Source organism: Diplotaxodon limnothrissa, linkage group LG9, assembly GCF_057381915.1.
Source record: "Diplotaxodon limnothrissa isolate DT_005_m linkage group LG9, D_limnothrissa_male_GT1.1, whole genome shotgun sequence".
NCBI classification, from domain to species: Eukaryota; Metazoa; Chordata; class Actinopteri; order Cichliformes; family Cichlidae; genus Diplotaxodon; species Diplotaxodon limnothrissa.
The window spans coordinates 24676643-24691540 of NC_140604.1; the positions used below are offsets into that span (position 1 = coordinate 24676643).

The window sequence follows — 14898 nt, forward strand, 5'->3', positions numbered from 1 at the left end:
TTAGTATCGTAAAGCCACGCTAAACTTTTTATCCTATATATTTCTAAAGTACTAAAGAGGCAACATAAATATCACTGCCATGGATAAACATAACTTGACATACATCAGGTACATATTTTTAATGGCAAGAAAAAGATTCCTGGTAACCTTCACCAGGAAATATGTTCCTAGAATAGGGATTATGTCAAAATGTGTTGTTTTTAGCCAACAGCAAATTATGTAAAGTAAAACTGGCTTTATTAATTCTCAGTACTATTTATAAAATAAAATGTCTGTATCTTTTGGAAAGTTTCCATTACAGAGTTTCTGTTAAGAACGCTTTAACAGCGACAATCACAGGCTGTCGAGTATCCATACTTAATCCAAACTAAGAAGTTCAGTTAAATTAGTGGCACAACAAAGATAACAACAATTCAACTGGATATAAAAACAGCACACACTGAGTGTATCGTTACAATATGTAACATTAAAAAAATACAAAATTTGCTGAAAGGATCAAAAGTAAAAATAATATCTTCATAGGCTTTTAAATCCTTTTCCTGAGTCTAGTTCTGACAGAGGTTACTTCCTGTTAAAAGGGTGTTTTTCCTTCCCACTGTCACCATGTGCTTGCTCACAGGAAGGCGAATAATTTAGGGAGTTTTCACTTTAGCATTGCAGGACCTTTGCTAAACAAACTGTAGTTTAGTAAAGATCCCGTTCTACCCTTATACATTATATTATTAATATTCCTACTTGAATTTTGTTTTTTTGTTAAGCTACTATGAAAACCCTACTCAAAAAATGCCAACAGTATCCACTATTGAAATTCTCATCAAATCGCCTAATCGGTGACATCTGCAGTGCAGATGGGGCAGGGCAGTCTGTGTGAGTGTGCCACATTACTCAATACAGCTACTATCATCAAATATGTGTACTGTGTAATTTTGCCACAGAGAGAACTCATAACAAACTTAACATTTCAATACTTTCAGGTATCATGCTCACTGTTGTGCAATTAAATGGCCCCCTATGAGCAAGCACTTTGCAAAGGTGGGAAAGAAAAACTCCCGTTTAACAAGAAAAACCTTCAACAAAACTAGAGACGAGTGTAGAAGACGTGCTCATGAAGTCTCACAGTATTCTGGTCCTATAGCAGCATAACTGAGGGATGGATCAGGGTCACATGATCCAGCTTTAACTATGAGCTTATCAAAAGTAAAGTTTTGAGTCTAATTACAACTGGAGAGGATGTGCGTCTCTTGAAGTGGAAGATGGCTCCACAGCCGAAGAGCCTAATAGCTTAAGGCTTTGCCTCCTATTCCACTTTTAGAAACTCTAGAAACCACAAGAGAGCCTACAGTCTGAGTGCTCCACTGGAATAATATAGTGTTGGTGGAAATCAGGCCCACATACTTGTTTAATATGCAGATTGAAGGACATATTCATTAAAAAAAAAGACTCCAAGCTTCCTCACAGTGTTACAGAAGGCTGAGGTAATGCCATCCAGAGTAAGTATTTGTTTAGACGTCATGTTTCTAAGATTTTTAGGTTCAAATAAAATTTTGTTTGAATTTAGAAGAAGAAAGTTGCAGGACATCCAAGCCTTAGGTCTTTAATACATACCTGTAGTTATATTAAATGATTTGTGCCCTCTTGCTTCATAGATAAAGAATCAGCTGCATAGCAGTGAAAATGTATGCTACGTTTTCCAACAGTGTTACCCAAGGGAAGAATGTATAATGTAAATAAAACTGCTCCTAGCAAAGACTCCAGTGGAACTGCATGACTAAGTTCATGTGAAGAAGACGACCCATTTAGATGCACAAAGCAGACAGTTACGATTCAATCCACTGCAGTGCACCTCTTTTAATACCAACAATGAACTCTAGTTTCTTTAGTAAAATATTATGATCAGCAATACTGAATGCTGCATTGAGATAGCAGGAAAAGCACAGAGATGTTTTTCCTACCAGAGGCCATTAGGAGGTTTTTCAGAGCCTTCACTAGTGACGCAGGGGATTGAGGACTGTGAGTGGGCTCAGCTGAGTCTAATAATAAATTAATTGCAGTGTTGAAACATGTAGATAAAAGTTCACTGATTCCTTTATACAAACTGAGCACTAAATCAGATAAAAACTATAAGAAATGAGATAGAAACTCAATAAGGGGAAGACTACTGATAGATAACAACAAATGAAACAGGCTCTTTGTATTTGTATTATATATATATATATATATATATATATATATATATATATATACATACATACACACACACACACACACATATATATACACATATATATACACACATATACATATATATATACACACATATATACATATATATATATACACACATATATACATATACATATACACACACATATATACATATACACACACATATATACATATACATATATATATATTGTTATTGGTCGGTAGTTGGAGGGGACCGGTCCCTTCTTGGGGTCCTTGGGGATCAGGACAGGCCGGCCTTCGGTTAGCCATTCCGGGTGTCTCTTGTTAACTAGCAGCTGGTTCATTTGTGCTGCCAGACGCTCGTGGAGTGCAGTCAGCTTCTTCAGCCAGTAGGCGTGAACCATGTCGGGCCCTGGTGCTGTCCAACTCTTCATACTGGAGATATATATATATACATATATATATATATATACATATTAGGGGTGCAACGATATTCGTATCGATATTGAACCGTTCGATACAGTGCTTTAGGTTCGGTACGCATATGTATCGAACAATACAACATTTGTAATTTATTTTATCAACTTTCCTTCTGACGATGCTGTCTGTGTTGAGCGCTCAGTGAATCTGCGTTCGACTACTCTGCCTAGGCTGCACTGTCGAGCGCAGATCCACTGAGCGCTCCACACAGACAGCATAGTCAGAAGGAAGAGTGCAGGGCAAGCTAGCAAGACAGAAGTTAAGCTCTCCTTGCAACATGGACCTCCCCCACCCTCATTCAGATCTGGCGTTTGGAATTATTTTGGTTTTCATGTGACGTATGACCCTGAAGGTAAGCGAGTCATGGACTAAAGTAAAACAGTATGTTGGATGTGCCATGCAATGCTCAATTACATGGGTGGGAACTAGTGTGTTAGCGCAGTTAGCTCGTTAATGTGTTGGCCGTCTAGCCCCATGCACGGGTGATCGGTGGTAGCTCGTTAACGGAGATTTGCCGTGTTGTGGTGTTAAGGTCATTTCAACGAGATTAACCTGAAAGCACTAGTGGGAACACAACGAATATGACTGCACATTTATGCCGACATCATCCTAGTGCAAAGACAAAAACAACAAGCATGCTACTAACTTTAGCCGAGTCATTTAGACAGCTGTTAGCACATGATTCTCCTTATGCTGCTGAGAATATAGCCCAGAAGAAGCAGATAGTATAGCTTTTATTTTGGAAAGAGACATTTCTCTGTAATAAACTCTCTTTTCCAAAGATGAGTGATTCCTCAATCAGATACAGGGCTCGCAATATCGCTAGCCCGACGTCCCGGAGCTAGCGATTTTTTCAGTCGGGCTACCAAAATCTATCTCTTCCCTGCCCGTCGGGCTATTGTAGGAAGGAAAAATATATGTCAATGCTTTTGCATTCTTTCAGAAATGTAGCTGGGTAATTATGTCATTGGCATCGGTGAGCCACTGTCAATATGTGACAATTCATACACGTTTGAATTTGCGCTTGTTTTTTTGCAATCGTGCGAACTGTGTATAGAGAGCGACAGCACTGATCTGTGAGTGATGATAATTTGTGCACCAATTCCTCTGACATCGTCTTATTAATCGTTAGCTTACTATGCAAACATGACAAGTGAAATCTCCTGCAGCTTAAACATGTGAGGTTGATCGCAGAGAATCGCTGAGCTTATGTGAGTGCGTGTGTAAAAGCAGCAGGATTTATATTTTAGTTCTGCTGAGCCAAATAAGACAGGTCAGGGTGAAGAAGTGACAGCCAAAGAAAAGCTTACCACAAAACGGAGAAGTTATGACAAATCAGACTATAAGGCAAAAAGAAAGTGCAGCTTTATGGTTTCATGGACAAAATAATTTCTGTGGCTGCAATATGACGAGCTAAATAACCAGGGCTGCACATAAGTGGTCCGCAGGTGCGCATTCGCTGTCAAAATAAAAAACACGCACAAGGGTTAGGGTTAAATTTAAAAAACTGTACTTTTGAGTTAAAATATATATTTATAATTTTAATAAATGACAAATTAAAAAGGCATGAACATTTTTTTTGTATCGAAAAAATATCGAACCATGACACCAAAGTATCGAACCGAACCGAACCGTGAATTTTGTGTATCGTTGCACCCCTAATACATATATATATATATATATATATATATATATATATATATATATATATATATATATATATATATATACACACACACACACATGGGGGGGGGGGGGCATAGTCTTCAGGGGGTTGGTGTTTGGGAGTTTTATTTGGGGGTAGTTTATAACAATTACAGTTTATACTTCTTTTACTATACATATACATCTAATTTATCAAATATTATATAACTTTTGGAAGAACAAGATTCATTAACAGTTTGTAACTACCAAAAACATTCAGCTGAAGTTGCTCATTTTAGCGAACCGTATACAAAATCTTTTTATCAGTGCACTGGTTTAGAAAATGAGTGTAAAAAGGTGTGAACCATATAAATTCACCATATAAATCACAGTTTTGTGCTCTTTTCCATTTTGTCCACTTTAGTCGAAGACCCATCCTCAGCAGCTCCATCCTCAAGTTTGCTGAAATAAAAAAAAAATACAATATTTATGAAAAACCCTTTAGATTTTTTGGTTTTTGAAGTGGAGTTTGGTAACTTACGTAAGTTCGGCATGGTCCTGAAGTTCAACGTTACGGGTTTCGGGCAGTAGTAAACAGAGACCCCCAGCAGCAAGGGGGATGATTCCATAGATCAGCATGGGAATGGTGTAGTGGTAGGTGCTCAGAAGCCTGATTAGAGGAGCAAGGATGCCTGCCACACGAGCCAACATGGAGTTCAGACCCACACCGTTCTGCCTGCAAGTACAGACGATGAACCAATCATCAAACTCACTGGATCAAAATAAATAAATAAAATTGAGCATTTCATTATTATAATGCCTTACCTTATATTGGTGGGATATAATTCTGCCGTATAAACATAGACTATGGAAAAACTGGCAGTGGCAGAAAATTTTCCCAATACAGCTATGACTGTTATTACTATGGGAAGATCTGATGGACAAACAAAAAACAAGTTACACATATACTGTGGAGTGCATTTCCTGCTAGACATAGCATTTAACAGATTTAGCTTTTATAGGACTATTTTTTTAGGGAAATTAATCTTCAAGATTATAAATGAAAAAGCATATAAGTACCTTTTGGTATGACAAGGATCCCAAGACAAGCTAAACCTCCAAAAAGTAACACTACTGACTGACCAATCCTTCTCCCAATGAGCTGGAGGACAGGCAGACTGCCCAGACGTGCGGGAAATTCTACCAAACCAAAGATGAACTGTGTCAGGTAAATATCCAGACCAAAACTGCCAACGTTCAGGCTCAGTCCATAGTACATCAGACTAGTTCCAAACCTGTTAAGCATGAGAGATATTTTTAGTCAACCCAAAAAGGAGAGGAAATAAATGTGGCAGCTTTTAGAGGGTAAAAATTATATCCACCAGACGTAGCTCATGATGAGAGCACGTTTTCTCAGATATGATATCCTGAAGATGTCCAACATGTTTCCTCTTTTGATTGTAGTCTCATCCTCCAGCTAAACAATTAAATTTTTACGTGAGTGTGCTTCAGTATTATATTTTCTTTGATTTTGGTTGAAGCCAAAGAGTTTGATCACCTTCTCCAACAGGTCTTTGGAGACATTTCGCTTGTTCACCTTGGCTGCCCTCTGGATCTCCTTTATAGCATCTTTCTTGCGGCCCTGGGTAATGAGCCAGCGAGCTGATTCAGGGAGAATCCTGGTTAAAAGGATCACAAACTGTCATTTTATTTATAAAGTTATTCTACGATGTTGGTAATAATATATAATGTGACAGGAGTGCCAACTGACCAGTAGAAAATACCCAGAACGAGGATAAGTGGGCAGAAGAGCACCAGCTGCAGGATCCTCCAATTGCGGATAAAATAGGCAGCACCAGACATCAGCATCAGTCCAAGAGGAAAAGTGGAGTGGCAGATAATAGTGCACAACGCAAACCTGGAAGAATCACTCCATTCTCCTCCTTCAGCCCAACAGAAAATGTGGAAAAGGATGATTTCTGGTTTACAGTCTTCTTTAGCATGCGTGTGTCCCCTGACAAGATCATGCCAAACTCATTTGTACTTATGTACACAACATACACCTGGATTATTAGATAGAATTAAATTAACAAGCTGAAATCTATTAGATTCACTGCTGGCATGTTTGTGTGTGTGTGTGTGTGTGTGTGTGTGTGTGTGTGTGTACTATGATTTGCAGCAGAAACAGTGAATATCACCATTTAAAAAGTGCATTTTGTATTTGCTTGCGTTATCTTTGTCTAATATTAACATTTGTTTGATGATCTGAAACATTTAACTTTGTGCAAAAAATATACAAAAAAACAAGAAATTATTGGGTTTTTTTTGCATGTACAGTGCTGTGTAGATACTCTTCAGTGGTACCAGGGAGGATGCAGGGGTACACTGTGGCATTAAATTCAGCTGTGACTAAACATCGTACCTACCTATTACAAATGCATTAGCAACAATGCCGGAGACCGAGATTCCGCCTAAAAATCGGAGAACTATAAAAACGTAGATGTTGGGTGAGAAAGCAACTCCCACACCAAAAACCATCAGCAAGAGGAGTGAAAGCAGGACAACAAAGCGGCGACCAAACCTACAGAGACAAGAAAGAGCTGTTTCACTGATCCTGGACTTTAATATGCAAGCATGATGTGTATGGTCTTTCCTCAGAATTTAGAAAATAAACCAACATCATGTTTATTATGTCCAGTGGGTGACCTGATTTAATATGCTGCACTTGGCAGTCAACCCTAACGGTGTAGATATAGTCTGAATCACTGCGTGTAAAAAGAATCTGGACTAAATCTGTTGACAAGAATGAAAAACAAATCATACTCATTGGGATGAGCCGTTTCTGTGCATCCTCATTAACGTCCCAATCAAAGCAATAAGTTACAACTACACAGTTTGACTACTATTAAAGCTACTGCAAGTTTATTTTTTACATGGGTTAAAAGATCAACACTAAAACTATTCAGTGTTGATTTGCATTTAATCAGTGTCATTACATAAGGATAATGATCCATACCTGTCAGCCATGGAGCCCAGGACCAGTGCTCCAACCAGAAGACCGGCCATGTAGATGGACTGTGATGCTTCAATGAAGTTGCTCCTGTCACACACCAGGTCAAACTAGTAGCAGAGAAGAAGTCGGTTTTATTGTCATGCAAAACACCAACTTTCTTTTGTAAAGGACCAACCCGAGAGGAGACATTTATATAAAAAAAAAGATGTTGAAATGCTTTGCTGTGATTTACTCTTCTGATGGTCATCAGCTCATACAGAGCAAGCCAACAGAATCCCTGGAACAACTAGGTACATTCCTGCGAACACTAAGGACGTTTTACCTCTGTCACAATGCTGGAGGCACCACCAGATGCCTCAAAATCTGTTCCATTAACACATTCTGTTGTGGTGTTGATCCCATATTTTTCAATCATTTCCAAATCCCAATCCACCGGCGTGAACATCAAACAGCTCTCAAATCCTCCATCCTCCTTCACTGGGATGGTCAGATTTTTTTGCCTCTCTTCTGTCAGGTTGGGCCCACGCTCCACGATCCAGTCGGTGTTGCAGTTGTGTGGGAAGCTCATGCCGACAAACACCTGGCCAATAACGTCAAAAGCTAGAAATATGCTTGGGATGCATAATGCAACCACCAAACGTTTCTGAAATAAACCAAATGAATTAATCTCCTTCAAAATCTCCCCAAAGTTGCTCATATTTACATCTAAGTCCTCAGAGCTTCATGTGAAAATGAGAAAAGATTTGGTTCAGCCACAAGTAATCAACGTGACCTGGTTAATGTTTAAACTGATAATCACTGTGCTTTTACGACCTCCCAACTCGCTAACAGACTGCTGATGTACTGTACACTGCCAAATGTGATCCATTAGTATCAGGTTTTGATTATGTTTCAACACTAAAACAGGCCATTGGTTAGACTGATTAATCCACTTCTTAACTTCATTAAATCTCCCATCTCTTCTGATGTAGTAATCTTTTTTAAAATGTCGCTTTCCCTTTAAGAGATATATGACGGCTGCATACATCTGATAAAGGTATATAACAACACTCTATTAGTTTTTCTTTTTTTAGTTAGTACGTTTGATAGTAGTAATGCCATCTTATTTGTCACCTAATGGCAGCATTAGCCTCTTAAAACTCATTAAACTTCTGTAATATTAGACAGAAAAACTGAACAAGTTCTATTATAAAAGTGATCTAAATATATAGCTCAGGACAGTTAACAGTTCACATTTAACATCCATTTATTTTCTTCTGATTATCCAATAAATGGTCACAGGGGGGCAAGATCTGTCTCTGGGCTAATAATGATGCACATATGATGAAATTCTGTGAGCAAAAAGCACGTTTATTCTCAGTTTCTTGCTTTTTTCCTCAAAAGAAAGCAATGCAGAATTTGATAACTTCTGTTGCCTTTCATCCTACACAACAATGTGCCATCCCAAACTGGCAAAGTGGCGATTTAGAGACAAAGTCCACCTGGATGTTTGCCCAGTCAGACCCTTGTTTCAACAGTGTTTCCCTTACATAGGTCAAAGATAGCATTTGTATTTTCGTAGTTACAGACACAGACAGGAGGGTCAACTCATTATGCTAAATGTAAAAAGTTTTCAAAGCCTTACAGAATCCGTCTCCCCCTGCTTTCCTGCTTTAAACATGTCTGCTGATGCAGCCCTTTAATGCTGAGAGAGGAGAAAGTGAACACAATAAAACTGATAGTAAGGACAATAAATCTGGAGGAACTGATACCAAAGGAGCAAGCTCAGTCTGAAACAGAAACAGGTGCAACGTGAGGAAAATGACAATGCACAGATCTAGAATCAGTTCTGATGCCTTTGTTTATTGTGTGCAATTTGCCCACATCTTCTGCAAAAATCACAGCGAATGGTGCATTTAAAAGAAGCGACAGACCTCTAAAAGGAGGCTGATATGCTCATTCTTTATTGATTAAAAATAATCAAGAGAAACATGCTTTGAACTCCAAAACAATTAAAATCAGAGGAAATGAAATGGAAAGAAACTAAACTGAAAACAGGTGCAAACTTCAAATATATTACAGCCTTGATTAGTTATTGCCTGGACAAAAGTGTATTATGGGTTGTTTTAGTTTTTTTTTTTTAACCGGTCATCTGTTCATTTGCTACAGTTTATTCTTAGACTGCGTGTAAGTGGAACTGTTGGAGAAAGGATGAGAAAGCCATTAGATCTTCAACTCTGCCGAAAGCAGAGCTCAATCTATGTAACACACACACGTCTCTCAGGGCTCATACAGACCAATCCTCTCTGCAGTCTGCAGACTATAACGGGAGAATGGCACCAAATACTGCAGTTTGAAAACGTATGCACAACATTGCGTGGCTGACTTCGTCGCTTCCCTTCCGAGGGGGGAAACCTGGGTCGACACGCCTGTACATCTTTATTTAAGGTAGCTTCACAAGTAACAGGAAGTACATTTCAAAGACAGCGAAAGTCAAACTCAAAACCAGAGAGAAACTTCACACGCACACACAGAAAAAAAAATTACACTTGGTCATTTTCAATTTAAGGCTAGCGTAAAATTGTATTTTGACTATAAACGTGTTCAAATATTTCCTTGTAACATTTCATCTGCAAGCAAAGAAAAACGAATGCATTCAGATTGGTTCACTATGGCATCTGGTTACGAAGTTGTCACATCATCAAATGAAACACTAAAACCTCGCTGGCGTTTCAGATCCACACATAAGAGCAGAGCAGAGCGGTAAATGAACCTTCTGCAGCCGTCGGTGCCAAATAACTGTGATATGCACATTCATCATCGAGCCACGTCATCGGTGGACATAAATGCACAAAATTATCCAGAGCGCGGTCGAACAGTTCTGATCATTCAACACGTTTACAATCACGGCTCAGATCTTCAAAAGTGACGGAAATCTTCATTAAAGACACTTTCAGAAACGATGGCAAAGCAGCTGTATTACTTCAGATGCGTCTTAAAAGGACTAGCTACTGTAAACAGCTCCCACACTTGGTGCTTACTAAGAGACACTTTTTCTGTTGCCCAGCGAAAGATCTTTTTTTTTTTTTTTTTTTTGGAAGGGGGAAATGTTGCATGGGGACAGCGCCATAGGAAAATATATATTTTCAAAAGGCGAGAAAGTTAAAAGCTGAAAACTGTTGATGCGCAAATGATCACACGTGACAGATTAAGCAATAATACGTCCTGCAAAGAAACGAGCAAATTCAAAGCCTGATGTGCAGTGTCATGGTCGTCATCCTTCACGCAGCCAAACAACCCCAATCGTGTCTTAAGAGAAAGAAGGCCAAGAGTGAAACACCCAGTATAAAAAAAAACAAACCAATCAGAGCCAAATGTCATTATTTACATACTAAAGGTTAAATCAAGTACTCAGAATCCATTCACATAAACAAATACACACTTTAGTCTTTTTCTCTTTCTTTGTGAGAATTTGTTAAAACCAATTCCAAACAGACAAACAAACACCAAGAGGGACACATCTGCTCAGACAGCACATGTGGTTTCAGCTGCTGCAAAACTTTTTACTTTACACGTATTTCAATCAATCACAACACAAAGGCCGGTTTGGAGTTTTGGAAAGCACTGATGCTTTTTTTTTTTTTTTTTTTAAAGAAGGGCATTAATTTTTAATTTATTGGGTCATTTATTGTCATTAAATCCCATAACATAACCCAAGACGTGATCATACTAATAACAATAATAATAATAATAATAGTAATCTGCACATCCAAAGTTTTACGCATACTTTGCTTCTGGTATTTAATTTAAATCAATGCAAACATGCTACACAGAGAGCTAATGTCTATCAGTTAAGTGCTGAATAGTCCCCACAGACTTGTATCATTTACTTTGTTGAAAAAAAAGCTGCTGCTCAGATGTTTCAGGAAGTAACTGGTCTTTCATGGGATTTGTTGATGATAGGAAAATATAAAGAATATGAAAAACCTTTAAATGCAAAGACTCCGAGACACTAAGATGCGTCCATCTCTTTCTGTAGGAAGTAATTTGTTTTGCAACGTCAAAACAAGAGTATGTGAAACTTTTTATTTCTATTTGGCGTGTGAAGCTGCAGCAAAAAGTTTGGCATCTGCACCTGAAAGCACACTTGTGCATTTCAGACAACGTAATGCTCCATACGGTAACCGGGGATGTCCCCACCCCCCAAAAAAATGTGCATTCAGTAGTTCTGATGAATATATAAGGCATTGTTACACTTGCCAGGGTTCAAGGGTGTTAGTTCAGATTGTGCAAATGCGTCACATTAGAGATAGGAAAGGGGGGAGACCGGGATTGGAAATGAAAACATTTCTTGTGGATAATTGCATCCTTCTACATGTACATTGTAAACTTTTTCGAGTGATTCTCATACTGTACGTTCTGATACTTCAGCTGACCACCTAAAATTCAACAGGTGGCATTTTATAATCCTATACGTGACAAAAAAAGAAAAAAAAAAAAAAAGAAAAAGAAAATAATGGTACTGTTCTCTTTGGCAGTAGTGGTTTCTTTACAGCCATGGAAAGAAAAAAAAAATGCATTCAAACTATTTTTTTTTTTTTTTTTAATTTCACATTTTTTAGGCAAGTCACGGTCCCAGGTAGAACATCTAACTAATGCTGAGCTGGGCAAAGCCCATCAACTTGATGTCGTCTGGTATTTCAGATCCCTCAATTCCAGAAGCCTAAAAAAGATAAATACATGGATTTAAAATGATGAGCAGAAACATCTTTAAGCAGAAAAGCAATAACGTTGTTTTCCTTTAAAGAGTTTTTTGTTTTAATAAATTAAAGCCGACCGATACAGGATTTTTAAGACCGATACCAAAATATGCAGACATAGCAGACGTTTTTTTTTTTTGTTTCCCGCACGAGAAATTTGAACAGATTTCCAAACATTTGTTATGTGTTATATTATATCAAGTGAGGCAGCTTCTAATGTTTGATCTCTGACATTTTTTCAAGAGGTCTAAATGGGAGACTAGGACTGCTGTGGATGGCCGAACCAATTCATTTGATCTCTTTATAAGCCGGTTAGTGTGGCAATCCACAACAGTCCCAGTCTCTTATTAAGTGCCCAAACCTATGCTAGGAGATTTGTTCTCCTCACAGGTTCTAACCCACAAGCGAGTGTGTAATCCACTACACCACAGAGCTGAAAATTATTTCCGAAACACAACTTCTATAGTTTATTTAGATTCAATTCTATAAGATCTCTAACCAGTATGGAAAATGTTACACTCACCAGTTTGAAAGTGACATTTTTATGGGTTTGAGGTTCATCGACTATTTTCTGCAAATTTGCAGCAACTAAAAAAGAGAAGAAATCTTTAAGTTGAATGAAAAGAAATACATCCTAACATCACTGTCTATACCCGGAAACCAAGAATAGGCCTTTGTGAGATTTAACATTATGCTGTTACCTGCTCAATTTCTTTGATCTAATTTGCAACTTTTGGAGTTTAAAACTGAGTTAAATGCCAAAAATGGCAATTCCTGGAACAGCCACTTGAGGCACACTCCACCTTGCAGTGTTAAAATACCCAATTATCAAAAACAGTTTTGATTTCTAAAGCTATGTTTATATTTTGTCTCTTTCTTTTTTTTTTTTTTTAAATAACTCGTCTGTTCAAACTGCTGTAACACTGAAAATCTGACCCACAGATGGGTGCCAACATTACTAGCCAAGTATTGCTGTCAACTAGACTTCATTTGAATTAGTTATGTTGCTTTTTGGAGTGTTTTAATACAAATATCTTAAATATCTTACACTTCTGTATCAATTACCACAAGTATGCTGTAATCTCAAACCCTTCTGTAACCCTGCGCTGTAACCTGCATCTCTCTAGGAATACAAGAGGCTCTACATCAGTTGTTCACATAAGTATGAATTAGCGTAGTGGAAGCAGAAGCTAAACATATTCTTCAGTGTCTAACCTTCTAACTAGACTAACTAATCATACAACTAACTACATTTCAACATGAGAGAATATTCCTTATTTGTTTTTAGGTTTTCTTGAATCCCTGGCCTGTGTGGCTGCACAGCAAGGCTTTTATTATGCCTGCTTAATGCAGTAAATGTGCAGTAATGCAGACCTGCTTGAGTTAAAAATATCCCCCTTTAAAAGGCTCGTTTTCAGCCTTGAGCAAAAACATGCTGAGTGAGAAAAGGCGATTTTGTTAACGTGGCAGGGGAATGTTTGAAATCACTGACCTATTACTAAGTCCCTCCCGTCCACCAGGCCTGCCGACACCAGCTCCTGAGACACACCATCTGCTGTGTCTGAAAAGTCAGAGCATGAGACGACGACTGTGACAGGTGGAACAACACAACAGAGTTTAATAAAAGCAAATATTAAACAGAACACGACCGCGGCTTAATAATTTTCAAAACACTCACGCTCTTCCTGCTTAAACAAACAAACAAACCAAAAAAAGCACCTTCTGTTCTCAGCACTTTACATTCTAAATGAGCTCGTTTGTGCTTTGTTGCACCCATGTGCTTTACTAGCTGCAATGACAAAAAGCCAATTTACCAAATACAGCTCATGCAATTTGTTAAACTGTCGGTTTTCCTACTGATTATGCACAAATGTGACACCCCGAACAGTCAACTCTTTGCCTCAGGACATTTTGTATACTGCTTTGTGACAGCCACACTTACCTCTCCCTGGCATGAACTCAAAGCGGATGTCATTTAGCTCCTTCTTTGAATTTCTGAAGGGATGATGGAAAGAAAGAATGCAAATGAGAGGCGCAAAGTTTACCGAAAGGTAAAAATACAATGAGAAATGAGTCAAACATACCTTAACCTTAATACCAAACTAATGGGAGCCTGAACATCCCCTGAGGCAGCTGAAATCTGTGGAAACAGAAGGAAAAATCTTACTAAAATTGCACTTTCACACTATATTTTGATACCTTCAAGAAAGATGAGCAAACTACCTCTTTACAAAAAAAATGATAGGTAAACATGTAGCATTTAAATAAAAGCTTATGATGGGAAGTATTAGTTAGGGAGACTAGCCTGAGGGGGAACAGCAGCAGCAGGTACTCCTGGTGGGGGAGATGCAGCCTGGGCAGTAGATTGAGCGGTGGCTGGTGTGGGCTGCAGCGGAACTTGACCTGCAGCCTGAGGTAGTTCAGCCAGACCTGTGGCCATAGGCTGGAGATGACTACTTAAAGGCTCAGGAGTCTGGAAAACCTAAAGGGAAAATTGGTTGATTGACTTTTTTGGTCTGTATATTAAGATAGTCGCTGACTTTGGTGATGTTTGACTATTATTAAAGGAAGATTATGAGGTTTTATTTTTAGTTTAAAGTCAAAATGTTAACACCCACTAGACATACTCAAACTGGCTACAAAGATTTGTCACTCTCAGGATGATTTCATGCCAAAACTTTTGATGATCTCAAACCTTTGTGTCATATACAGGTCAATACTGGAATTTGAAACTTATCCGATTAAAATTCGGCCACTACCCCGCTTTTAGGCGGCCCTCTCGTCCACCCCTGGATCACTCTCTGGAAGCCCCTTATTAACCAGCTACACATACCC

The 14898-nt window shown here is 38.4% G+C and overlaps 2 protein-coding genes across 3 annotated transcripts in view; both read right to left on the reverse strand.

The window, feature by feature from the left end:
• Positions 1 to 4695: 4695 nt before the first annotated feature.
• Positions 4696 to 8028, reverse strand: LOC146625600 (solute carrier family 22 member 13-like). The gene is made up of 10 exons (XM_085362322.1): positions 7647 to 8028; positions 7328 to 7431; positions 6738 to 6892; positions 6083 to 6254; positions 5870 to 5990; positions 5694 to 5788; positions 5392 to 5606; positions 5137 to 5245; positions 4853 to 5047; positions 4696 to 4773 (listed from the first exon to the last, which is right to left on the reverse strand). The coding sequence occupies exons 1-10, from the start codon at positions 8019 to 8021 to the stop codon at positions 4698 to 4700; spliced, it is 1617 nt and encodes a 538-aa protein (XP_085218448.1). The 5' UTR covers positions 8022 to 8028; the 3' UTR covers positions 4696 to 4697.
• Positions 8029 to 9165: 1137 nt separating this feature from the next.
• The window catches only part of oxsr1b (oxidative stress responsive kinase 1b), a 43846-nt gene continuing 38113 nt past the window's right edge, over positions 9166 to 14898 (reverse strand). For both annotated transcript variants that reach the window (XM_085362902.1, XM_085362901.1), the window contains 6 exons: positions 14369 to 14545; positions 14148 to 14203; positions 14006 to 14058; positions 13556 to 13624; positions 12587 to 12651; positions 9166 to 12026 (listed from right to left, as the gene is read on the reverse strand). In XM_085362902.1, coding sequence (XP_085219028.1) covers positions 11952 to 12026; positions 12587 to 12651; positions 13556 to 13624; positions 14006 to 14058; positions 14148 to 14203; positions 14369 to 14545 — 495 coding nt within the window. In that variant the 3' untranslated portion in view covers positions 9166 to 11951. The remainder of the gene's footprint in view (positions 12027 to 12586; positions 12652 to 13555; positions 13625 to 14005; positions 14059 to 14147; positions 14204 to 14368; positions 14546 to 14898) is intronic.